Source organism: Schistocerca gregaria, chromosome 2 (assembly GCF_023897955.1).
Source record: "Schistocerca gregaria isolate iqSchGreg1 chromosome 2, iqSchGreg1.2, whole genome shotgun sequence".
Taxonomy (NCBI): Eukaryota; Metazoa; Arthropoda; class Insecta; order Orthoptera; family Acrididae; genus Schistocerca; species Schistocerca gregaria.
The window spans coordinates 432,275,492-432,303,035 of record NC_064921.1 but is presented as its reverse complement, the minus strand read 5'-3'; the positions used below and the strand labels follow the sequence as shown (position 1 = coordinate 432,303,035).

General features: G+C 36.0%; 1 protein-coding gene across 8 annotated transcripts in view; it reads left to right on the top strand.

Annotated features, from left to right (window-relative positions):
• Nucleotides 1-27,544, top strand: part of LOC126324633 (unconventional myosin-XV) — a 921,967-nt gene that overhangs the window by 553,207 nt on the left and 341,216 nt on the right. For all 8 annotated transcript variants that reach the window (XM_049995079.1, XM_049995082.1, XM_049995077.1 and 5 more), the window contains 10 exons: nucleotides 684-841; nucleotides 1,144-1,371; nucleotides 4,743-5,079; nucleotides 8,101-8,260; nucleotides 9,041-9,180; nucleotides 10,466-10,639; nucleotides 19,702-19,862; nucleotides 23,289-23,458; nucleotides 24,474-24,718; nucleotides 26,822-26,932. In XM_049995079.1, the coding sequence (XP_049851036.1) occupies nucleotides 684-841; nucleotides 1,144-1,371; nucleotides 4,743-5,079; nucleotides 8,101-8,260; nucleotides 9,041-9,180; nucleotides 10,466-10,639; nucleotides 19,702-19,862; nucleotides 23,289-23,458; nucleotides 24,474-24,718; nucleotides 26,822-26,932 (1,884 nt within the window). The remainder of the gene's footprint in view (nucleotides 1-683; nucleotides 842-1,143; nucleotides 1,372-4,742; nucleotides 5,080-8,100; nucleotides 8,261-9,040; nucleotides 9,181-10,465; nucleotides 10,640-19,701; nucleotides 19,863-23,288; nucleotides 23,459-24,473; nucleotides 24,719-26,821; nucleotides 26,933-27,544) is intronic.

Below are 27,544 nucleotides of genomic sequence, written 5' to 3'. Positions count from 1 at the left end.
CAGAACTAACATTGTTTCAAGTGGGAAGTCATTATTTTATTTTTGAAACTCTGTTACTTTGCTTATGGTATTCCATAGTTTATTAAACTTCTTATATTAAGAGGAAGAAAGTGCGAAAAATTTATTTACTATGTTTATTTGACTATTGTTTGATATAATGGTGGATGGATTATGTGTAATTACACTTTCCTAGAGATCTTTGTTTGCATCTCTCTCTCTCTCTCTCTCTCTCTCTCTCTCTCTCTCCCTCTCTCCCTCTCTCCCTCTCTCTCTCTCTCTCTCTCTCTCTAACACACACACACACACACACACACACACACACACACACACACACACACACACATTATGTTTGCAATTGCCTTGCTTCAGCTTATTGTGTCTGCTGTTTCTCATTTTAAGTTTGTTGATTATTAATTTCTCTCTCTTTGTCTTCCACTTAAGAACCGACTTCTCTCTTTTTAGTTCAATTTCAGTCTCTCTTTACAGTCATTTCCTTTGTCTTTCCTGATTGTAAGTAGACACAGCAATTGTTTGCCAAGTAATATGTAGGAATGGCTAGTATTGAAAAAGTAGAATTCCATCATTTGTTATTCTTTTGCCACTTATGTACATGATTATCAAGTTGTGTTATCTATTTGAAGTTCACTTGTATACTTGAATTACGTTGGAAACTACCATTACAGATGCTTAGCAAGATGTTCCACAGTTTGCGTTCTAGTCATGAAGCAGCAAAAACCATTAACAAAGCTAATGGACGCTTTGTCACAATGAAACCAAGAACACCAACAGTTGCTGCACGCTTCCATGATTCTTTGCAGCATCTTCTGGATTCTATGTCAAAGTAAGCAGCTTCATTCTATATACAGAGGAAGTGAAGTGTGTTCTTCAAAAAACACTTTTTGATGCATGAATTCTGTATTGCAACATATACTTTTTTCCTCATTGGAGTAAACTTGTAACTGAGCACAAAGTAATAGAAGGTAATAATACCTTTGTTTGATAAGCCACATGGAAAATGTTTCTGGTTGTATAAAGGGGGAATGTGTGTATCCTTGTATTTTATTTTTGTCAGACTAAACTGATGTTTTTCCCAGTATAATACTTAAACACCTATTATAAATTCTTCCCTTTGTCGTTTCTTAGGTGTAATCCATGGTTTGTGCGCTGTATCAAACCAAATAATGATAAAGCACCAATGAAATTTGATATGCCAATTGTCCTGGAACAGTTACGCTATACAGGTATGCTGGAGACAATACGAATACGGAAGATGGGATATCCTGTAAGACTGAAATTTGCTCAATTTGTTGAACGTTATCGCTATTTGCTCCCTCACAGAGGTCGCACAGTACAAAGAGGAACTCCATTCAGGTATTTGCATTGATATATATATATATATATATATATATATATATATATATATATATATATATATATATATATATATACTACTTTAATGTTTTAAGATAAAAGCACCAGTAGATAATACACCAATGAATTGACGTGTTCATTAATATTAAGAACAACATTTTTTTAATCAGTACAGTTAAATTTCATCATGTTCTTCATGATATCTGAAAAGATAAAAGAAATCTTTTCATATATTGTGTACCACTTTTGGCAACATTGCATTAAAAATTGTGCATACGAAAAATGAAAAAAGTGTGTTAGTAGTGTACAAAAATTGAATAATTTTTTTCCAGGTACTGGTAGGTAATGAATTGTCTTTCAAGTTTTCCTGAAAAAGATTAGAATTTTGTAAATGAAAATATTTGGAGATTATTAAATAAGCTGTCGCTATATTGTCTTCTTGATCTTTTTTGATCTTCTGCTGCACCAAGACTACGTTAGAAATTGAAAAGAGAAAATATTCTAAGAAAAGTAAAGAAATTATCTATTAAATGGAAAGTCAGTTTATAGAAAAATCAATCTTCACTTTATCAGATTGTAGAGTGTTACATGCTTCAGAACAAGCTGTTGGTTAATACATAGTATATAATCAAACTGCTCATTATAGTGTATTAAATAAATATGCTGCTTATGTAATATGACTTACACTTCATTACAAATGTGGAGAAATTTATATCCAGTGGCTAATTTTAACATGAAAGGTTGAACTTAAGCAAAACACAAAGTGCCTGAAGTCTGGAGGCAGCTGACTCACTGTGCAAGGTCACTGCCATTGTTTTGAAATCTGGATATGGCAGGGTCAGGAATGTTTATAAAACACATCCACTCCTGATTCTATGACAGTCTATCTTTATCTTATGTTGAAATGTTCCTTGTGTGAGATACCTTTGTGGAGTTGTCAGCCATGGAAGAGTAAGCAGTTAATTTAATGTCTCTTCTACCTTCTTTCTTTCTCTTCTATTTTATTGCACTATTGTTTTATGTGATTGTGGATGTGTTATTTATAATTGAAGCAGATTTAATAATCATATTTTCCTAGAGATTTAATGTTTATATTTTTGCATGGTATTTAAGTGATTATAGGCAAAGGTGAATGTGGTATGTAAGATATCCATTTTTCATATGCTTGATTCTGCTCTTAATTTTCTTTTTTGTACTTATCCATGTGCACTAGAAACTAGCAAAATAAAATTACTCAAATCTACCCAATAAGTTATTTTCACACTGACTTAAAGAAATTTTTATTTTATTGGACTCAGTTTTTGGATAACTTTTAATTTTCTTTATGTGGTGTGGTCTGCGAATATAGATGATTCAGTATGACTAGCTTTTTATTGTTTGCCAAGTTATTCACTTTTTATACCCATCAGATTTTCTGGAACTCACAATTTAATATTTGGTGAGTGAATGAATGAATATGTGTTTCATTAAAAGATTTATCGAATTAAGTTAAAACTAGTGGTGTACTCACATGATTTATTGCTGTGTAGAATTTCACTAGCAGATAATTTCTTGTCGTTGATGTCAGACAGATTTGCTGTATAGTACTTCTAACAAATGTCTTTCTGTTTTACAACCATCAGTAAGTGTTCCATCCTTATCCTTCTACTTATCACTGAACTGTTGTAGTGTAAGTTGATTTGGAATTGTCATCTTGTTGGTCATCTCTTTTGCTGTACAGGCTCATTCTCTGTGACTAACTGTTTATAATTTTTTTGACATTATTTTTACCATTTGCAATCCTGTTCTTGGATGTTCTGTTATTCTTGCACATCTTCTTGGAATTGAAGTGAAATTATCTTATCTATTATTTTCAAAGTACCATGGGATTGTTCTCCTCATAAGAAGCATTCCGTTTTCTCTGCAGATCTGTTATTCATCATGCATATCTTGTATCATTTCTGTGACTATCATTCAGGCTTTACTGTTTCATTTCCCGTTATTTATTTTTAGAACACTTACTTCTGTTTATTGAAGTTTTCACAGGTATTTTTATTCCTCATTTTCTGTCCATGGGCTCTTAATTACTTTTAAGCATTGTTGTACTATGTAGCAAAACAGTGACCATGTGACTGTGATCATGTGGCAATACATACAGATTATTAAAGGAAGCAGAAACAGCAACCACTCACTTTTAATTAATATATGTATTAAGAAATAGTTCAGTTACTCAGTTCAAGCTATCTCATTTACACTGAACTATGATATAACATAGTTAGGCTGCTGTTTCTGTTCCGTGTAAGGATTCGCTGTATAGTTCTTTCCACATCATTAGTATATGTTAATGTTTTACATAACAATTTTATAACTTGTAATGACTTCATTGTTCTGCATTCCACCAACTTTAATGTCTTCTGTGCCATCATTTGTTTAACCAGTACTGCAAAAATAATCCTTCTGGTGCTCTGTTCTGCGGATACCAAGCCAATTAAAAAATGTGACTACTTCCATCACCTCTAACCTCATTGCAGTTTTTCTGCCAACTAAAACCACTTAATTTTTTGAGAGTTTTCCATTCATACAAGGCTAATGATACATCAGTCCAACACAGTTTTATATGATCTGTTTGCATCCTCTTCTGTCAGTAAGAAATCTGTATTTCCCACTAATCTATTTTCTCCATTATCTAATTCAAACTGAGATTTGTGATCTAGTATCTGGAACAAGCATTGCATCAGTCTAGTATGTGGAACAAGCATCGAATCAATTTTGTGAAATGATCTGAACTAATAATTTTCTGGTAGTGTCTTCCAGAGCTTCTTTTTCATCTATTTCCACTTACCACCCTCACAGTTCCTACAATCCATTTATAGCTTTTGGGACAGAGTTACCCAGTGCACAAGCAGTGTTTAAAAACCTTTGTGACCCCTTTTTTGTGGCGGCAGTGACCAATATACGATGAAAAATTACAGTTATTCAAACGGATGTAGATATGCCTGAGCAGTTTCTTGCACAGACAACATGTGTCTTTCGTAGCCAGAAAGTGTATGAATTAAATGGCTGTTTATGGAAGCTAATAGGATTTTTATTCACTGACATCTTACAGGTGGGAAAACTTGACCTCATAGCTATAGTGGCCGTATGGTCAATAGAAAAATCGTGTTGATCGTATACCCACCCTGTTTAAAAAGAAGTGATAGATTCAGTGGGTTAGGAGTCTATTCATTCTTCCAGTTTACTCACAACTCATTGGGTATAATACATTAATAGAACCCCATATTCATGCTAATTTTACTTGCAAAAATATATTAGTGAAACTTTTTTTTTGGAAATCAAATGAAATTGTGCCAGCAATGAGAATTGAATTTTTTATTTCTTTCTTCCTTTACCAGAGAGCTATGTCGTGTGATACTTGAAACGGCAGCAAGTGGTAGTGGTGATTACCAGTTAGGAACATCACGTGTCTTCCTACGAGAGGGCCTCGAACGAAGACTGGAACGTGAGCGTGCTGAAGTTGTTAAAAAGGCAGCTGTCACTGTGCAGCGACATGTACGAGGTTGGCTGGCTCGACGACGATACCGAGCCATTCGCCGAAGTGCTGTAGTCATCCAAGCACACCTGCGTGGCTGGTCTGCTCGACGGAAGTACCGAACTGTCAGACATGGAGTTATACGTGCTCAAGCACTCTTCCGTGGGCGTAGACAGAGAGTGCGCTACAAACAGCTGAAGGTAATGTAACATATTATGTCCTGGTGAAACCTATGTGCCTGTCCTGTTCACTACTGTGGTTGACAGTGACAGGGAAGGGAGCTGATGCATTAACCTTTCTCTAATCCTCCAAAATGGGCAGTGGTCTTTGCCAACCCAGTTCTTTTGCAGGGCAAGCAATTCACAGTTGGAGCACTTTTGGAGTGTGTGAAATTCGAAGTCAATCAACAGCCCTCATGAGGTGTAGCTGTAGCTGTGCTCCAGAGATGATGTTTTGATAGTGTATTTCTGATGTTGGGACTAGATGATCATTTGTGATTAAATAAATTGTTTCTTGCAGTGTGGTAAACTGACAGAACCTGAAAATTTGTTCCAGTGTGCAGACCAGAATTTCAGGTTCAGCCATGTTCGCTATTCCAGACAAGTGTTGCTATTTAGAGACTGTACAAATGAGCAGTAGGCCAAAACTTCCAATTAGGTTGGAAGAGACAATGGAGTATAGTGAATCAGATGGACTTTGCAAGATTTAATTAAAATCAGTACATTCCAGTTCTTAGTGTGAAAATCTGAGTGTGGTGTTTGTTGTGTTCTGTGTTGGCTTTAAACTATATTCCTGTTTGGTTGTTGTGGATATTATCAGCAGTAGTTTCTAGGAGTCTGTTGGAAGTGATGCATGAGCTATTAGTGATGTGCATTTTCCAATCCAGTGGTTGGATCTTGGAATCCTTTTGAAAGTATTTACATACTTACATGACTTCAGTTAATGGCTTTACAGTATGAGAGGTTTAACCCTGTCTCCTGGGTCAAAGCAATGCTGGCATTATTTATTTAGACTGATTTAACAGTATAGCAGTGCAGAGGATTAATGTGAGTGTGCCAACAAATGTCTCCTATTAACTCTACAGAGCAGTACATAACATAATTTGACATGTGTGCTGCACTTTGCCAAGATTGTAAGGATTCTGATCGTGGCCAACAGTGTGACACAATGTAAGCTCCCAGGTTTGGACGAAAGGGACATTTCAATAAGTACTTGTGAATGTGTGGCAGTTTAGGTAATTGGAGACAGCTATTTAAATTTCTTTGGGAAAAAGGTCTGTTAGAGGTAGAATATATTTTATCTTTTGCTTTGTTACGAAATACTTGTTAGGAAACATTTGTGACCTTTTAAAAGGAGCCTCCTAACAGTTCTTCATGGTTTTTAATTTTTTATTTGTGGTAAAGGCTACAAGTGAGACAGCTTACATTGAATGTAGTAAAGCAATTAGATTTACAGAAGCACAGCAGTTCAACAGAAGTGCTAAGAAATCTTATTCATCTATGATCTTAAACCCATAAACTAATGACAAATAACTGTTTAGTTTATTTCAGTATAGTGGCACGTGGAATGTTACAGCCGTAACAGAATTAATTCGTGACTGCTGGATCCACACAGATGAGCTGAAGCAAGTGAAGAACATCTATGTCTACATTTACATCTACATTCATATCCACATACATTCTCTGCAAATCACTGTGAAGCATGTGGCAGAGTGTACATCCCTGTTATTAGGACTTTTCCTCATTCTATTGATGTGTAGAGCGCAGGAAGTGTGTTTTGTAATTAGTCTTGTCTTGTCTTCGCACGAGATTGTAATATATTCATAGATTCATCAACTAAAGTTGGCTCTTGAAACTTACTAAGCAGCATTTCATGGGATAGTTTGTGTGTGTCTTCAAGTGTTTGCCAGTTTAGTTTGTCCTATTTGGTGTGGGTCCCACACACTTGTGCAGTATTCTAGGAGTGATCACATGAGTTTTTCATAAGGAATCTTCTTTGTAGACTGATTGCATTTCCCTAGTATTCTACCACTGAACTGAAACCAGCCACCTGCTTTATCTATGACTGAGCCTATGTGATATTCCATTTCCTATTTGTACAAGTTGTTTCACCCTGCCAAACAATTTTTTTTTTAAATTCTTGAACCTTTATCATCTGATTTTCAAAATTTTGTTGCTACTTTTTGGTACATGTTCCTGATGTATTTTTGTATTTTCATTTATTTTGAATATTTAGTTTATTGTTGACAGTTGAAAAGGTTATATGTGTTTTCGAGTGCTCGGCAAATTTTCACTTTAGAAAAAGACAGATCAAAGAATTTCCTTTAAATTTTGCTTGAAAAATGAAATGAAGTGCAGCACCGCTTTTGAAATATTGGCTGTCTTTTTGGCGAATCTGTTATGAGTAAGACAAGAGCTTGCATGTGGTGTAAATGTTTCAAAGAGGGTTGAATAAACATTGAAGACAACAACAGCCCTGGATGCCTTAGCACGTCAGTTACTGATGACAGTGTAGAAAAATATAAAGAAAATGGTTCTGGAAAACCACTGGATCAGCATCAGAGGGATTGCTGATGACATCGGTGTATTATGTGGCTCATGCCAAGAAATTCCCGTTTGGTGTTTTGGGCATGAAACATATAGCAGTAAAGTTTGTTCTGAAATGCATGTGTTTATATGGGTGTTCTGCAGCCTATTTGTAATAAATAATTTTCTTTATGTATGCTGATTTGTGTACCAATTGCTATTTTTATGTTAATACTTTTGCACTAAAGGAGGCCACTGACAGAAAAGCAGAAGCATTGAGTCGCACATACAAAAAGAGAGAAAAGTTTCTAGCTTTCATAGTTATACATTTATGATCTAGAGTGAAATACACACAGAACATATACATGCGCACACTTCACTTATATATACAAATGCGCATACAAACCTATGTCCCTATATAGTGCCTGCTGGACTCCCGGCACCATATAAGTGCATAGACGTGTGTGTGTGTGTGTGTTTTGCTCTAGATTGTAAAAGGATAAACTGCGAAAGCTAGCAAGTTTTCTTTCTTTTTGTGTGTGCCTATTGACAACTCAATTTTTGTTCTTTTCAGTGAGAGGTCTCCTTTCTTTGAATCCAAAAGTATGTATTCCACAAGAACTTTCCAACACTATTTTTTATTTTCTTTCTTTTTAGAAATACTTGAATTTATAGCTGTTTTTTTTTTCCTTTCAGGAAGAACTAAAGAGACGAGCAGAGGTTGAAAAGGTAGCACGTGAAAGAGCCCGAGTGAAGGCACAGCGTGAGGAGCAGGAGAGGGCTTCTCGTGCTGTAGCTGGTGTGAACCACCTGGAGATACCTGCAGAGTTAGCTTTCATCTTTAGTAAACTTGATGGTAAGAGCTTTGAGAATGAAACAAATTCTGACGGTCTGTGTTATGATATTTAGTATTGAAGCATAGATATTCTCAACTTCCTAAATTGATATACTGTCAGAAAGAACCTGTCATATTATTATGTAGTGCCCCTGTTCTCTTTCACTTTTTAAATAACCAAAAAATTCACTTAATTTAATCTATATGTGAACCACTCACATGATACTTATAAATTATTAGGTCAGACATATTTTATTTTTAAAAAAAGGAAATATGTATAACTTTTTATAAAGTTATAACAACAAAAATAATCAGTTATTGATAATATAATGTAAATGAATAGATGAAAAGTCTACTCAACAAGTGGTAGCAATGGAACATATGCACAAAAGCATTTAACTTTTACAAGCTTTCGGAGCTTTCGGAACTGTCAAAGGGACAGCCACCTGTGAAATGACACATGTCATATACTTGCTGTTACATAAACACTGTTTGACCTTCTACATCGGCATGAGTACCATCACCCAGTTATCAGTTATTATAAAGTTAGTAAGATAACATAAAAAAGACTGAAGGATATCATTATGACACATTGTTCATAATCTGTTGTCAGGATGTAGATAACTGAAAATGGTGCTGCAAATTAATTGCATCTTCAGAAGTAGTTCAGACTGTTAAGAACAAAATCACTTATCAATATACAGTTAAGTATGGAAATATACATCATTAAAAGACATAATGGCAATCTTTTATTACCGACAATTTATTACTACTAATTCATATTGTTTTTCTATTTCATAGATTGGCAACAAGTCCATTCAGAAAGAAATTTGGTAAAAGTAGTTGGTGGTGTACAGTCATCTGCCCAGAATGAGAAGTATCATCTACCACATGACATCGATCATTATGCATTTACTAAATTCACCAATGTCTACTTCAAGGTAAATGTTGCTTCTAAAAATATTATTTTGTTGTGTGGAATTGGAAATTTTACAGCACTCTTCTATAACCATAAAATATAGTATGTGTGATAAAATTATATGTATTGTGAAAAGTGCTGAAGAATTTGATGTTTTTAAAAAACAATGCATGATAGTCAATTATTTTAACAGGAAATTGTTATGGATTTCATCAAGAAACTTCTTGATATGTGTAGCAGTAATTTATGGAAACATAAAAAATTCTAATTCTGGTGCTAAGAACAAACATCAAATTCATTTCTGATAAATAAGAGTTGTATACTGAAAATTTATCCTTGCCTGAGATTTAAAAGTGTGTGAGCTCTGTTTGTACTGATCACACACTTCTTCATTTATGGAAGAAGCCTTGGAGTCTGGGGCAAGATTGAGAGTGCTAAATGGACACATGCCATTTTAACCCTGCGTAAATTGGCTCCTGGGTGCTGTAGGCTGCCTGGCTAATAATTACCTTTGGGAGGCAAAATTCCAGTGCTGCTGATAGACACATTTAAAAAATTGAAAACAGTAATCCCAGTTTCAGAACTATTAATTCTTTCCTCGGGAAGGAAAGAAGTTTGCATTGTGGAAGGTTAGAAAGCAGTGGCAAACACTCAGACCCCAGAATTAGAGGGACACACCTGATGTGATGGTGAGGGAAACAACAATGCGTCTATCAATAGTACTGGAATTGCACCTCCTGACGGTAAGTATTGGTCAGCCATTCTGTCTCCTTGCCAATTTTGTAGGTTTCTCAAGAGAATTTTCCTTTGATACAGTTAATCGTGTTATCGAGAAGTATATGGTTAATAATGTCACTTAACATAACTTGGATTGGACTGGGTTTGGGGGTGGCCTTATAATCTACTAAGACATGAGTTTTTAATCATGTTTCTGCTACCTTTTGTATCTGTGCTATGGGGTCCTGACTTGTACTAAAATTTGTTTTTGTTTCTTCTGATATGATTAGATGTAAATGTAGATCATTAAAATGTTTAAAAAGCTTAACTTATTAGAATGTCATAGTTTGTAGTTGAGTTGTTAATTTTATTAGGCTTAACAAAGTCATTCGAAGTAGTAGACTTGATAGCCACTTATTTTTTATTCTAATTTCACAGAGAAAAACCATAGTTGTCTCTGAATTGTTTTAACTGAGAAACAATTAGCTAGTTCCAACCACAGAGGGTTTCCATCTTTTAGACATGTACCTTGTGTAATATGAACAATGCAGATTTCTCAGAAGTATAATGAGTATGTAACTATATTTCAGAGTCATCTTTGGGGCATGAAGAGGGAGCCTATTAAGACACCGTTTCTTGCTAAGTCAAAAGACATTGATTATCAGGATTCTCTGGCTATTTTCAAGCTGATTCTGAGGTTTATGAATGACAATAATTTGAGTGGCAAGAAAGAAATTGCGCTTGGTGATTACATAGCCAACAAGGTAAGTTTTTTTTCTTTTTAGAAATCATGTTCTTGGTAATCAACTTCCAATTTGAGTGGATGTCCTTTTTTACTTGTTCTGGGACGTTTTTAATTATTATCTCTTGAGTGAAATGAATTACAAAATAAATTACAAATTAATTAAAATCAAACGTAGTGCATAACGTTACTTAAAATTCAAAATTTGCATTAACTTCTGAACCTTTGCTCCTGTTCTAGCTTTAGCATGGGGTGTAGCGAACTCATTTTTTCATGTTCAATTACAGCTGGTGTGTGAGGACCCAATGTTACTTAAAATTCAAAATTTGCATTAACTTTTGAACCTTTGCTTCTGTTCTAGCTTTAGCATGGAGTACAGCGAACTCAGTTTTTCATGTTCAATTACAGCTGGTGTGTGAGGACAGGGGGGAAGGGGGGAGGGGAATGTGCATGTGCACATGCACATGCTGTCCATTTAATTTTCAGTTTTCTTCTGTAGCATCACATTTCAAAAGCTTCTATTTTCTTCTTGTCTGGACTGCTTATCAGTCACAGTTCGCTTCCGTAATGTAATCTAATTCACGTGATTTAATTCAACTACACGTCATTACCCATGTTTTACTTTTGTTAATTTTCATCTTCTAACTTGGTTTCAAGACACCACCCTGAACTGAATTTTCATGTCCTTTGCCACCTCCGACACAATTACAATGTTGTTGCTAATTCTCGTTATTTTTTTCTCCCTGAACTGTAATTCCCATTCCAAATTCCCCTTTACTGCTTGTTTAGTTGAATAACATTGAAAATAGGCTACATCCCTGTCTCACTCCCTTCCCAATGACTACCTTCTTTTCATGTCTTTGGCTCTTTTAATTGCATAGATGTAAAAGTTGTAGATACACTTTGGACCTGTGTTTCATAACCCCTACATTCAGAATCTGAATAAGTGTTTCAGTCAGTACTGTCAAAACCTTTTTCTAAATCTATGAATGATATAAACGTAGATTTACCTTTCTTCAATCTTTCTTCTATGACAAGTCATACTATTGGCATTATCTTGCGTGTTCCTACATTTCTCCAAAATTCACACTGATCGTTCCCAAGGTAGGCATCTGTGAGTCATTTTTTTGTGTAAGTAATTTGTTTTAGTACTTTGTAACATGGGTTATTGAACTGATGGTTCAGTAATACTGACATCTGTCAGCAGCTGCCTTCTTTGATGTTGATATCATTAAATTCATGTCGTAGTCTGAGAGTATTTCATCTGCCTCATGTGTACTGCATACTAGGTGGAATAATTTTGGTCTGGATGATTCTGCGAAGAATCTCAATAATTCTGAGAGAATGTCATCTACTCCGGTGCCTTGTTTCAACTTAGATCTTCCAATGCTCTGTCATAGTCTTCTCAGATTAGATTAGATTCGATTAATACTTGTTCCATAGATCATGAATACGACACTTCATAATGATGTGGAATGTGTCAGGTTAATAAAAGATGTATGTACAAGATATTACATTACACTAAATTATTGCATGACACTAATGTATAAGTTTTTTTTGCCCCCCCCCCCCCCCCCCCCCCATAATTTATATCTAAAAATTCAGCCAATGAGTAGAAGGAGTTGTCATCTAGAAATTATTTTAATTTATTTTTAAATGTTAGTTGGCTATCTGTCAGGCTTTTGATGCTGTTTGGTAGGTGACCAAAGACTTTTGTGGTAGCATAATTTACCCCTTTCTATTCCAAAGTCAGATTTAACCCTGCATAGTGAAGATCATCCTTTCTCCTGGTGTTATAGCTATGTACACTGCTATTACTTTTGAACTGGGCTGGATTATTAACAACAAATTTCATAAGTGAATATATATACTGTGAGGTTACTGTGAGGATCCCTAGATCCTTAAATAAATGTCTGCAGGGTGACCGTGGGTGGGCTCCACCAATTATTCTGATTACACGTTTTTGAGCAATGAATACTTTTCTACTCAACAATGAATTACCCCAGAATATGATGCCATACGAAAGCAGTGAATGAAAGTAGGCATAGTAAGCTAATTTACTGATATTCTTATCACCAAAATTTGCAATAACCCTAATAGCATACGTAACTGAACTCAGATGTTTCAGCAGATCATCAATGTGTTGCTTCCAGCTTAACCTCTCATCAATGGACACACCTAAAAATTTTGAAAATTCTACCTTAGCTACAGACTTCTGTTCAAAGTCTATATTTATTACTGGAGTTGTGCCATTTACTGTATGGAACTGTATATACTGCATTTTATCAAAATTTAAAGAGAATCCGTTTGCTGAAAACCACTGAATAATTTTGTGAAAAACATCATTCACAATTACATCACTTAGTTCTTGGTTTTTGTATGTTATTACTATACTTGTATCATCAGCAAAAAGAACTAACTTTGCATCTTCATCAATGTGGAATGGTAAGTCATTAATGTATATCAAGAACAGTAAAGGACCTAAGACGGAACCCTGTGGGACCCTGTACTTGATAGCCCCCCAGTTTGAGGAATCAGCTGGTGTTTTAACATTACATGAACCACTTATTTCAACTTTCTGCATTCTTCCAGTTAAGTATGAATTAAACCATTTGTGCACTGCCCCCCCTCAAACCAAAATGACTTAGCTTATCTAAAAGAATTCCATGATTTACACAATCAAAGGCCTTTGAGAGATCACAAAAAATACCAATGGGTGATGTCCGGTTATTCAGAGCATTTAATATTTGACGAGTGAAAGTGTATATAGCATTTTCTGTTGAAAAGCCTTTCTGAAAACCAAACTGACATTTTGTTAGTACTTTATTTTTACAAATATGGGAGACTACTCGTGAATACATTACTTTCTTAAAAATTTTTGATAGAGCTGTCAGAAGAGAGATTGGGCGGTAGTTGTTGACATCCGATGTATCCCCCTTTTTATGCAATGTATTTACAATGGCATATTTCAGTCTATCAGAGAAAACACCCTGCTCCAAAGAGCTATTACATACGTGGCTGTGAATCCTACTTATCTGTGGGGAACAAGCCTTAAGTACCTTGCTGGAAATGCCATCAATTCCTTAAGAGCTTTTACTTTTCAGTGAGTTGATTATTTTACTGATTTCAGAGGGAGAGGTTGGTGGAATTACAGTTGTTTCAAAATGCACAGGTATGGCCTCTTCTATTAGTAGCCTTGCCTCTTCTAGTGAAGATCTAGATCCTATTTTCTCAACAACATTTAAAAAATGATTATTGAAAATATTTTCAATTTCTGATTGTTTGTTAGTACACTTGTCATTCAGTTTTATGGCACTAAAGTCTTCCTGTGCTCTTGGTTACCCTGTTTCCCTTTCAATAATATTCCAAATTGCTTTAATTTTATTATCAGAGTTACTGATCTCAGACATGATACGCATGCTTCTGGACTTTTTAATAACTTTTCTCAGTGCCGCACAATAGTTTTTATAATATTGAACAATTTCGGGGTCAGTACTCCCTCTTGTTGTTAGATACAGTTCTCTTTTACAGTTGCAAGATATTCTTATTCCTTTAGTTAGCCAAGGTTTTTTATATGTTTTCTTGGAATTGTGTTTAACTATTTTCTTTGGAAAACAATTCTCATAGAATCACTTCTCCCTTATCTTCATCTTTTTCCCATTATGTGTCTGTTTTATCGACTTATAGTGTCACCCTTTGAATACCTCAAACTTGCATAACATTCATTATTATTCAGATATGTATAAATTTTGTCATGTAACACACATGTTTTTCTTGCCCTGACACATTGGTATGAGTGTTATCCATTTGCCAGCCAAATTTGTTCTGCTTCTCTTCCACCATAGCATCTCCATTGCTGGAGACAAGAACATGGGAATTCAAAATAGAATTGAGAGACTGTATTTCAGCAACAATGCTTGTAGGACACATTTCGAATGATATAAAATGTGTTGAAATTATTGATAGGATTCATTCTTTAGTTCTTGGACTTTTATTATGTACAGTTGTGAACTGAACTGAAGACTACTAACAATACACGATCAACAGCTGATGCTCGAGTTTGTAGTCCCATTATATCATTGTAAGTATTATTTATATTCTTGTAATTATTATAGTATGACAATACAAGTATAACATCTGCATAATATTTGTGGAAGTGTAGCATCTCTTAGCTCACATAAGAGTGCCATTGAATGAAAAAGTAACAATACTTAACATATAACAATTCTGTCGTGAAGAAAAGCAGATAATTTACAGTAGCATGCATGCTGTTATGTGCTGTCTCATCAGTTAAGGCTTTGCATGTCAATTATTAGGTTGCAAAACAGTCCTCTTGTTTCCTTATGTTTGTCAGTAAGGGAAATTTTATTTTGATTCTTTTTTCCCTGTGTCCAGTTCGTAAAACATGTTCTGCTTTTCTCTGAGCTCAAATGTACCATTCTTGCTTCATTTGAAAAAAACTAAAGGCGTGTACACATTCAGATGACACCAGCAAATGACAGTAACATGACTGACCATCTGAAGTTCAATAGAGCCATAACACAGTGACAAAGAAATGAATAAAGAGCAATCTTTTCACTTTGTTATGAGCAAAGCAGTGCCCCGAAGTAATACATTGCATAGGTTGACAGCAGATATAAGCAGTATGATATGTTAAAAATTATATTGTTCTCTTTGGTGGAGAGTGCGGCAAGTGGTGGGGTGGGGGATAGGGACCAAGGTAAATGTATCTTTTTCATTGACTTAATTTCCTGGTCACAAACACAGACATAAAGTAATAAGTTTTATTAAAAATCTGTTTACTTATTACATGGTTGTAATGTTACTGAGGAGGGATGAGTTTGGAGCTGGCCTACTATTTATGAAAAAGAAAGCTACATATATTTTCATCACTCTGCAATTGGTTTTAAATGTTTTTTATTAACATCTTGATGTTTGGAGTGAGATTACAGGTTATCAGACACATTGCTACAGTCAGCTGAATGTCATTAAGGCTGCTCCTAAACTTCAGTTTTGTTAATTTCATTACTGAGAAAATACTTTCACACAAATATGTGGTCCCAAACATACTGCAGACTTGAGCAGCTATTCAAAACAGTTGCAGCAACTGTTTTCAAGAGATGTTCTTGTAAAAGATATCAGTATTTTCTGCAGTGTGAAATCTCTTCCTGGGCATTATACTGAAAGTGAATGAGCTCCAAAAGAGTTTCAGGAGGTGCACTTCCAACATCCACTGCAAAAGGAGTTGCAAAAATACTAAAGTAAAGTTCAAATTGGTTTAAGTCACTAAATCTACAATCAGAGTTTTCGAACAAAGGCTTTAGCACAGTAACAAATTCATCAAAATATTCACTCATTGTCTCCTTTCCAAGATTTATTTAATTTATAACTAGTGCAATATTCAAAAAGTGTTTAGAAGACCCATCTGAAAGTTGCTTTATCCATAACAGCAAAACGGTGTCAAAAATGTTGGTAATTAGTTTATGTCTATCCAGCAAAGTTGTGCTCTGTCAGGTGCTTTGTAGAGTCATCACTCTCTTTTACTTCCATATCCATGAATAACTGTGAATAATGCCATGTCCTTATGCAAGGGTGGAAAAAGAAACAACACAATTCCAGCCCAAGATGCTGGAGTTGGCGGCCGTGTTTGTGTGAGGTGCGCCCATTGTGTGTGTGTTTGTGTGTGTGTGTGTGTGTGTGTGTGTGTTGTTTACTGATGAAGGCTGTGGCCAAAAGCTTTATGTAAGTGTCTTTTAATTGTGCCTGTCTGCAACTTGACGTGTCTTCTTTACAGTAAGTAGCAATCTGTCTTTTCCTACATTGTTGATATTCCTACCTGGAGTTTCCATTGTTCAATTCAGCCATTGTACTTCAAAAAATACAGCACAAAATAGTCACAACCTAGTTCTGCTAGGAAGGATTTATAAACTATCAACATCCCAAACAATCTCAGTTTATTAATGGTTTTTTCAACAACATCCATGGTATCCTGTATTTTGGCACATTTTGCCGGCTTATTAACGTGATGTAGGACATACTGTATCACTGGTATTTCTTATTGGATACCAACTTCTTTCAACGTTTTTCTTATCAAAGCAACAACACCAGACTTTTTACTAATTATTACAAGAGCTCCATCAGTTGAAATCAATGGAAGTTTTTCCCATCAAAGCTTGTAAGAGTATTTGTCAATAATGTTTTCTAAGCAATAAAATATGTCATTGTCCATCGTTGTATCATGTGTTGGCACGAAATGAAGGAGTTCCTCCATGACATTGAACTTAGCATCAAAACCTCTTATAAATACAGCATGTTACATTCATGCTTTCATCCAAAGCCAAAGAGAGGGAAAAAAAACTAAATCCATAGTCTTACCTTTCACTTGCCTTTCCATGTCCTCAGCCTTGCATCTGCAAACTGTTCTCCATGTAAGAGAAACTATTTCAAAAAACAGAAAGGGTCACTGGATACAAGATTGTTGAGGCAGCAACAACCTTGTCACAAATTCTTCTTTTGTGAAGGGGCACACTGTTTTGGCTATTTTAATAGCTGTGTGGTAAGCTCACTCATCATTGTGGGTGACATGGTTTACTTTCTGACATTTCAAGGAAGAGGTAAAATAAAGGTCAAAACCACACATAATACATTATAGATAATAGTAATATTTTCAAGAAATTCACACACACATACACACACACACACACACACACACACACACACACACACACACACACACACTGTACTTCTTCCATGTGATTAAAATAGCATTACAAAAGAAACACTAAAGGCTGGTTTGTGTTTCCAAAAGGAAGTGATTTTCTTCCCACACTGGGTTGAAGAATAGTGGTTCAACCAGTTTTTGTTTTGAGGATCTTAATTCCTCAGCCATCTTCCTCTCACTAATTCTGTTGTACCACAAATGCCAAAAAGACTCTGATAGTGACAACACTAACAACACAAAGTAAACTGGCCCACTTTGCCGCTTGTATATCAGTAACAAATAAACGATGTTAGCGGAGAGGTGGATGGGGAACTGCTGCCTGACAGCACCCAAGGGCAAGCAATGCAGGAACACATGGGAGCCCAAGCCCGCATTAGTGAATTTGCCCACCTCTCATCAAAGACAATCTGTTATTGTGATAAATAATTCTTTAATGTTCTTTGTCTGATTGGTTTGTGCTGCACAAAAATTCAGCATGTTTGTAGCAGCAGGCATACAGTATTGGTGAATAAAATAACTTCAGCTACAGGTGAAGTGTCTGATAATAACAAAGAACTTTCTTTTCATCTTTGATAAATATACAATGGATTTTGTATTGTCCTGTGTGAGTTCTTTCTCTAACTGTGCAATTATGGAAAATTTTGGATGGAATGTTATATGTATATTATGAGAATATTTCATTATTTAACAGTTAGAAGAGAAGTTGGGCAGTGAGCTGTCATGCAGAAAAGATAGAAAATTTCTGATTTTTTAAAAATATATTGTGCAGTTGTGACCTTCGTTCTCTGTACGTCTCCACCTTCCCCCTTCATCAATTAGCATCTTCACCAGTCACTATCCTCACCTCCACTCTTCCTGTTCCTACTAAATTCCTTTCTTTGTTCCAGCAACAGTTTCTTCTTCCCCTGTTACATATCTCTCCCACCACAGCTGACTGACTGTAATCTTTATTTTTTTCTTAATGCCATTGTTGTATTGTGAATCCCCCAGCTTCTCCCTGTACTTTCCCAGTTTCTTTCAACATTCCTTCGGGACTGTCATCAGCCAATTCCTCTTGCCTCCCAAAAAGAAGATTTAGAAGTTTCGGAATACAGCGTTTCTATATTAAGTGTTTTGTTCATATCTGCATGATTACAATTCACACTAAAGTGTTTGGCATAGGGCTCATCGAACCACCTTCAGACTATTTCTCTGCTATTTGATTCTCTAACAGCAATTGGAAATAATGACCACTTAAAAATCTTTCCTTCAAAGCTCTGTTATTTCTTATTTTATTATGTTTATCTCACCGCAAAAAAATACCTTTGTTTTAATGATTGACACCCCAACTCACTTATCAAATCTGTGAAACTCTCTCCCCATTTTCTCGATAATCCAAACCAAGCTGTCCTTCTATGGACTTTGTCAATGTTGTCCATCAATTGTATCATGTAAGGATCTCATGTCACAAAAACAATACTCTAAAAACAAAGATTCCAAGACTTACCAAGCGGGAAAGCGCCGGCAGACAGGCACATGAACAAAACACACACAGAATTACGAGCTTTCGCAACTGGCAGTTGCTTCGTCAGGAAGGAAGGAAGGAGAGGGAAAAATGAAAGGATGTGGGTTTTAAGGGAGAGGGTAAGGAGTCATTCCAATCCCGGGAGCGGAAAGACTTCCCTTAGGGGAAAAAAAGGACAGGTGTACACTCGCACACACACACACACACATATCCATCTGCACATACACAGACACAATATATGCTCCAAATTTGTACTGCAAATCGGCATCAATGATATGGGTCTGTAATTCATCAGATTAGTCCTGTTTCCTTTCTTGAGTTGCAGTGTTATTGGCAGAACTTCACATTTCACCTTGTGTGTTACCAAGCAGGCAGGCATTCTGGCTCCTTCTAATGTTAACAGTTTTCTCAACTGAATTTTCTGTTTGTTACAAGTAACTGCCTATGGACAATAAGACACATGTAGGCAGCTACAATTTGAACTCTGTGGAACTTCTGTAAACATAAAGTTCGGCTCCCATTAACCCTACAGATAATTACTCTGTGTCTCCATTTTCTGGTAGAATACACGCTATTGTGAACTGACATCAGTGCCAGGTATGCTATTGGAAAATCCTGATTACCAGAAGTATTTGAGAAAAGAATTATCCAGTGGGTACTCATTGTTAGTAAGCAGTCTTAAGAAATCCTCTTTTCATGTTTGTCAGCCTTTTTCCAAAAAGATCATTAACGATATGATTTTTGAGGGTATGTAACATTGAACTCTATTATAATTTGTTGCTAGAGAGCTTCTTGTGAGTAATTTTAGACTGTCATCTCTCTAAAGTGTTTATATTTGAAGTGTTTTATTACTTTGCAGGGAATAATCAATGAAAAAATGAGGGATGAAATCCTGTGCCAGTTGTGTAACCAGACGTGGAAAAATGAGAATGATGCAAACAATGAACGAGGGTGGCTGTTGATTGCAAATTGTCTCTCTGTCTTTCCACCATCAAAGACACTTTACAAATATTTACTTAAGTAAGTTTATGTGTTGCTGACAATGGTCAATAAGTGTTATTGTATTTGATATCTTTTCAATCATTTTATTGCTAATTTGTTGAGCTTATCTATTATTAGTGAAACAGTGATATCAGCAATTTTGAAGAAATAGTACAGTGATTTACTTGAACAGAGGTACGTGAGACTTCAAAAAATGATTGGAGGGAGGGATGTAAAGAAGGGTAATTGATAGCCATTGCAGAAGAAGTGAGAAGATACTTCAGAATTCACAACAGAGGTGTGATAAAGATTATAGGTAAAGGAAAAATGTACTAAGGCATATGCATAGTTTCTGTGCAGGAGGCTTACTTATTAAGAGTCAGCTTGCAATATATGTAGATTGCAATAGGACAATCACTTTTTGTAAGGTTTACGATTTAAGCAGTATGGTTAAAAAAAATTATTTAATGCAAACTATTACCAGTTTTCGATTTATTACACATCCATCTTCAGGGGGCTCATACAGCTTTCCTTTCTTTCTTGCTGGAGTCTCATGTTGTATTTGTTACTGGTGTGGTGCTCAAAGATAAACAAAAGATTTTTCATTCACAATTTGGTTAAGTTAAGAGAGATGTTTGCATTCTGACCTTTACAGAAATGTCTATGAAATTATATGTTAGTTAATAAAAAGTTAAATGTGGTGAAAACTTAAGTGGTGCATGTTTCTGTGCAATGAATTTATCCTGAATTTGAATGTTTATGCGAAGGTCAAAATGAAAAAAATCCCTTTTAATTTTATAGAATTATGAATGAAAAACCTTTTTTTTATGTTGGTGCACTACATCAGTAACGAATACAAAACAATGGCCCAGTGAGAAAGAAAGGAAAGCAGTAGGAGCTGCCTGAAGATGTATTCATAATGAATATAAAACCTGTAATAGTTTCAGTTGAATAAACTTTTTAAAACCATAGTTGTGGTTGCTTGCTGCTTAAATTGCAACTGTTATGATTGTACTACAGCCATGCTTCTCAGAATGTCAACTTTTTATAAGGTAACATAAGCATTTTGCATTTTTTAATTTTAAGAATAAATTTAATAATGTCCTCTTCTATTGATTTGTTAATTAAAACACAAATTGTGACTGTTTTTCAGCATTTTATGTAATTTGTTAAGTCCACAATTATACAATTACTGTCAGTAACTAACCATTTGCAAACTAAAAACTAATTTAAAGACAACTATATTAAATCAGAATATTCACAGTTGGTGTTTTTCGTATGATATATACTGAAGAGACTAAACATTATGGCCACTAGCTACCAGAAGGATGAATGCTACCTGATTGTGTTGTGGGCTCATGACTTGGGAAGGAAATATAAACAGAGCAGAGATAAATGAAGAGTCATTCTTACATCACAAAATCAGGAGATCCATTGACTAAAACAACACTGACAATGGGTTGATTGTTATAATATGCCAATTGGGGGCAAATATGGTAAACAACAAAGCTGGTTGGGTGTTTGTGCGGTACTGTGTTGAGCATCTATGGGAAGTGATTGAAGGATGGTGAAATGATGATTAAGTGACATGGTGTTGCGTGTCCATGGCCCATCATAGAATGTGGAAATCAGAGGCTTAACCGTTCTTTACGGTAGGATAGGTGGCAGCCTGTGGCGGATCTGATGAAAGAGTACAATGCTGTATGCTGGTGCAGTTACAAGTGTTTTGGAATGCAATTTGTTGAATGGGGGGCTCTACAGCAGACAACCTGTACATGTTGATTTGTTGACCCAAGACATCATCTGTTGCAATTGCAGCGTGCGTGGGAAAATTGAGAGTGGACCATGGGTCAATGGAAATAAGTCACTTGGGTGTAATATTTTGCTATAGGGAACATTGATCTGGGTTTCCATAGGAACTTTGGTGGTAATCAAAGGCAACATGATAGATGTGGACTATGTGAACTTTATTGCGGGCCTCTTGCATCTCCTTATGCTGGATGTCTTTCCCGTGAGATGATGGCATCTTCCAGTAAGAGGACTGTCCATATCACAAGTCTCTAATCATGCTACAGTGGTTTGAGAAGTGTGATAGTGAACTCTCATTGATGTCTTGGCCATCAAATTTGCTTGATATGAACACCATGGAACACCTCTGAGACGCCATTGGCCACCAGCTCCGTGCCTGCAAACCACTTCACAATAATTTACGGTAACTGCATGACTTGTGCATAGATATCTGGTGCCACGTACTTCTGGAAACAGACCAAGGTCTTGTTGAATCCATGCCATGCTGAATCACTGCTGTGTTGTGTTCATTAAGTGGACACACACTCTTTCAAGCAGATGGTCATGATGTTTTGGCAAATCAGTGTACAGGTCATACAATTTTACTTGGCCCCTAAGCAGAGGAGTGCTGGATGTTGTATCTTGCGATCATCTCGTAGCAAATTGATGTTGAAACAAGCCATGCCGCCCCCTCCCAGAGCAGCAAGCCTATAGCTTACAAAATAAATGAACGTTTAGTGGATAAATGCAGCACAGAAATTACATGACAATTGATGACGAGCCACCAGAAGGACCAGGTATAGCCCCTTCACCTATTTTTCTAAATTATTTTAACAATCAATACCTATAACATCACACACAGATCAGTAGTATATTCACAATGGCTACTTATTACTATGCTGTACAATTTTGCTATGTAGCTAAAGTTGGCAATGAGTGCACATGATCTGGAGCAGATTTCCACCAATCAGAAAATCAAGATAAAATGTGCGACCAGTATATAAAAGATAATTTACAACTTTGTGTAGTCTGTTATTTCTATGTTAGTTGTGTGCAACACTGAAGTTGTTTTATCTACATTATTACTTACAATCATGTTCTGCCTCTGTGATGTTAGTTTCACTCATAGTTTTTTCCCTTTCTGTTAACTTCGTCGTTTGGCATCCCTCTCTGTTCCCCTCACAATTTGCTTTCTCAAAGCCCAAATGATTCTCTAACTCCAAATGGTTTGGAAGTTATTAACATTGTTTGAACTGACACCCATGTCTACATGCTTAGAATATTGTACTGTGTCATTTCTCTTAGTTTCCCAAATTGCTTTCTGGCAAATATCCAACTTGGACGTTGCTGTCTTTTATCCTCTTTTTCTTCTTTTTGTCATTTCGATATATCTTTCTCCTTTAATTTCACATTCCTGAGTCTGGAACGAGAAATGTATTTGTATCACATGTTGCTTGATGCACATTAGTAAGTTGGTCAACTCTCTAACAGAATTTCGCTTTGTTGACTGAATATGGTTTTACTAAAAAGTGTTATAGATATTTTTATGTAAGTGAATGTTGTTCTTAAATCCAGAAATACCACAGGAACATAAAATTTTAAACTCATACGATCTTGATCAAATTTTTTTGCAGAATTACTAACTTTTATTTATTATGTCATTATTCTGCCCATTAGGTATGTGTCAGATAATGCATATGATGGCTACAAAGCATTGTGTCAGCGGAAGTTGCTGCAGTCTGCACGTGTGGAAAGTCAGTTGGCTCGCACATATCCCCCTAGTCTGCTTGAATGGCGATCCAACCGCAAGCGTGTGAATATGGCACTTACAGTGCATTTTGCTGATGGTGAGTGCACTGAAGGTTTTAATATATACATATATTCTGAGTGTATCAACTTTTTTTGTTTTTTTATGAGAGTGACAGATTTTTAGTACGTTATGACACTGTAGTGCTACAAATCTTTTTTTTTGCATATGTAGTAATGGGAATACCTAAATTGCCAGCTTTAGTATTTTTTAATAATGAATATCTTAGCTGATTTCTGTGGGAAAAGTTGCCACCACTGACAGTCATGAATTTTTCTTGTTCAAGAATTACATTTTTGGTGAGTTTCTTTGAATCAAATAGAGCTAACTAGAACTTAAAAAGATTTTACTTTTCACTTGATTGAACAGAATCTGTTTCCTTTTCCACAATATAATTTAATTATTTCTCAAAGGTAAGGCTTGTACAGATTACTCGCTACATTGAAATGTTAGTAAAGTAAAATATAAGAGTATTAGAAGAAGATGATGATGATGAAGAAGAAGAAATATTTGGTGCATTCTTTGTGTTTTGTGTGTGCTATTTCTTATTTCTACTTTATCCATCAGCCAACAGTGATTGTATTTCTTGTTATTTTATAATCTTAAATAATGTAGATTCTTTTTTGCACTAACTACAATGTACATTAATTTTTAAACTTTTGGAGAGTTCTTTGTCATGTAAGGAATGAATCTGATGGAGCTCTGTTCATTATGAATCCAGAGTAACCAGTTTTATGAACCACTGCAGTTCTAGATACTTGAGGCATCTGTAAAATTTAGGTCAAAATCTGTAATGCTGCTGCTCTAACCCAAAAATCATATGTATTTTAGTTTTATGACAGTAGCACTAATTTTTGTAGAAGAGCACATTAGAAGACTTAATTTAAATTTTAAGCGTTTAAGCATGTCCTCTTGTTGACTTTCATTCAGTTACACGAGGGAGCATTACTTATGGATAAATTGTTTACCTGCTTCTGTTGTATTAGTTTCACAAATAATCCATAATTTGAAGTACTCATTATGACCAGATTTTATATCTTTTGTTTAACCATAAGAGGAGACTCGAACTGCAGCAGTTGATTCATGGACAACATGCGAGTCACTTGCTGCTAGTGTCGTTCGAGAACGTGGAATTCCTGAAAGTTCAGGTTGGACTGTGGCTCTTGAGGGTGGCACTGGTGGCAATGGTCTGGAGTATGCCCTCGATCTCATCTCAGAGATGGAGTTGATGCCTGCATTTCCTGCCTGTAAGAATCCCACTTTTGGAGGTTCGCCTGCACCACGACAAAATGTTAACAAGGTGAAAAATTTGATATTTACAAGATCCTTTTTAAACATTTGAAGTAAATCATTACTATATTAGGCATTGTGAAATCAAACTTGAATTGTGGCAATCTTTATCTAATTTAAATCAGACCAAACTTTTCATTCATTAGTAAGATATTCATTAATGATTCAGTCAGCATTTATTAAAAAAACGTTCATTGTATGACTGATAAAGCAATAACTTAAATTATAGTAATGGTTTCCCGTAGTGCGGGTTACATTCAAAAAATTTAAATGCTTTCAGATGCTCTGTGTGTTTCTGTTTTGGAGTGTTAAGCTTGTAAAGTTGTGTTACTTGTGTGTTGACAGGCATTAGACCAAAAATAAGAACCAGAAATTGGAACAGAGGCCATTACAGGCAAACTGAAAGGCAAAATAAATGTAGGAAAGAGTATAGTGAAAAGTAAACAATGTAAATGAAGTCAAAGTGTATATTACTTCAGTTTGAAAGCATGAGAGTTGGAGAGATCAATCCCATATTGTGAAACACGGACCTCAATTATCTGTATTCCAGCACATGTTGAACAACATTGTGTTACACACTGAAGAGCCAAAGAAACTGGTACACCTGCCTAATATTTTTTAGGCCCCCCGCGAGCACACAGAAGTGCCACAACATAACGTGGCATGGCCTCATCTAATGTCTGAAGTAGTGCTGGAGGGAATTGACACCGTGAATCCTGCGCTGTCCATAAATCCGTAAGACTACGAAGGGGTGGAGATTTCTTCTAAAGAGCACGTTGCAAGGCATCCCAGATATGCTCAGTAATGTTCATGTCTGGGGAGTTTGGTGGCCAGCAAAAGTGTTTAAACTCAGAAGAGTGTTCCTAGAGCCATTCTGTAGCAATTCTGGACATGTGGGGTATCGCATTTTCATGCTGGAATTGCCCAAGTCTGTCAGAATGCTCAATGGATATAAATGGATGCAGGTGACCAGACAGGATGTTTACATACGTGTCACCTGTCAGTCCAGCAGCACATGTCCCACTGACGTGCAGGGTCCATGGATTCATGAGGTTGTCTCCATACTCATATACGTCCATCTGCTCGATACAATTTGAAATAAGACTCGACCGATCAGGCAACATGTTTCCAATCATCATCAGTCCAATTTCGGTGTTGACAAGCCCAGGCAAGGCATAAAGCTTTGTGTCATGCAGTCATCAATGGTACAAGAGTGGGCCTTTGGCTCAGAAAGCCCATATCTATGTTTCATTGAATGGTTGGCACACTGACACTTGTTTACCGCCCAGCATTGAAATGTGCAGCAATTTGCAGAAGGGCTGCACTTCTATCACATTGAATTATTGTCTGCTGTCGCCATTGGTGCTGTTCTTGCAGGAGCTTTCTCCAGATGCAGAAGTGTCGGAGATTTGATGTTTTATGAGATTCCTGATATTCACGATGCACTCGTGAAACGGTTGTGCAGAAAAATCTCCACTTCATCGCTGCCTCAGAGATCCTGTGTCCCATCGCTTGTGTGCCTACTATAACATGACATTCTAACTCATTTAAATCTTGATAACCTGCCATTGTAGCAGCAGTAACCAATCTATCAAATGTGCCAGACACTTGTTGTCTTACATAGGTGTTGCTGACCGTAACACCATATTCTGCCTGTTTACATATCTCTGTATTTGAATATGCATGCCTATACCAGTTTTTTTTGGTGCTTCAGTGTATGTTGGTAGCATAGGCATTTTTCATAATTTTTCATAATTACTACACATGACTTAAAAGTTGACTGATAGGTAGTGTGAACATTTTCATACTTTGGTTTCTGCCTAGTGTGTGTGTGTCTCACCTCTGTTGATTATGAAATTTGTAATTATAAACATATTACAATGCTTAGCTGTATTATAATTGTTTGCAGTTCTTAGTTTTCAGAAGCAACTGACACAATGCTCAAATGTTAAAAAGAATGTCAGTGTTCTCATTGTGATTCAGCTGTTGTGAAATACTGAAGCTACTGTACCCAGCTGAGCATTCTTTTCATTACAGTATTATAGTTAGTGTCAAAAATATAATAATATCTTAACTTATATTTGTAAATTAATGTTCAATGTCTTGTTAAAAGGTGGTTACCTCTACTCCTAATGCAAGCCCTGTGCCTGGTGACGTAGAGCCTACAACAACTCCTAGGCGACCAGCAGTGCCTCCACCAGAACCACCAGTTCACAAGCAGCCAGTGAGTTAGATCTGTTCTGACATTTGCTATTAGAACCTATTGCATATGTGTACTTAACGAACTTTCTTCGGTTCTCGACTACCTGTTAGGTAAGCTAGTGAACTGGAAGGAGAATGAGGGAGTTATAATTGTGAGGTATATATTATGTTCATAAAAAATACCTAAGTTGGGATAAAAACACAATAAGCCAAATGAGTTGCTGCAGAGGGTCAATGTAGCCATGTGTGCACCCTGCATTCCCTCCCCTCAGTCTTGCTTATGTGCCTGTTGGCAGCTCAGTGCATTAACCATCAACCATTGGTGGTAATAATGATAATAAAAGTAATAATAATAGCAACACCAAGTGCATAATAGCAGCACCAAATGCTCATCTTTAATAACTCTACTTGTGAATCTTGAACTCTTAATTTTCCTCCACATCAAATTAGTCTAGTGCAATATTCATTTTATTTGCATGTGCTAATAGGAACAGTAAGACAGAAAGAATAACAACTACTCCAGCAGGACTGTGCGCTGTTGCTGTAAGATGGTACGAGTCAGACCTGATCACCACCAAGAAGCAGCTGAAAAAGAGCACCCCCTCCATTACCCAGTATCAACCCGGTCTGGAAT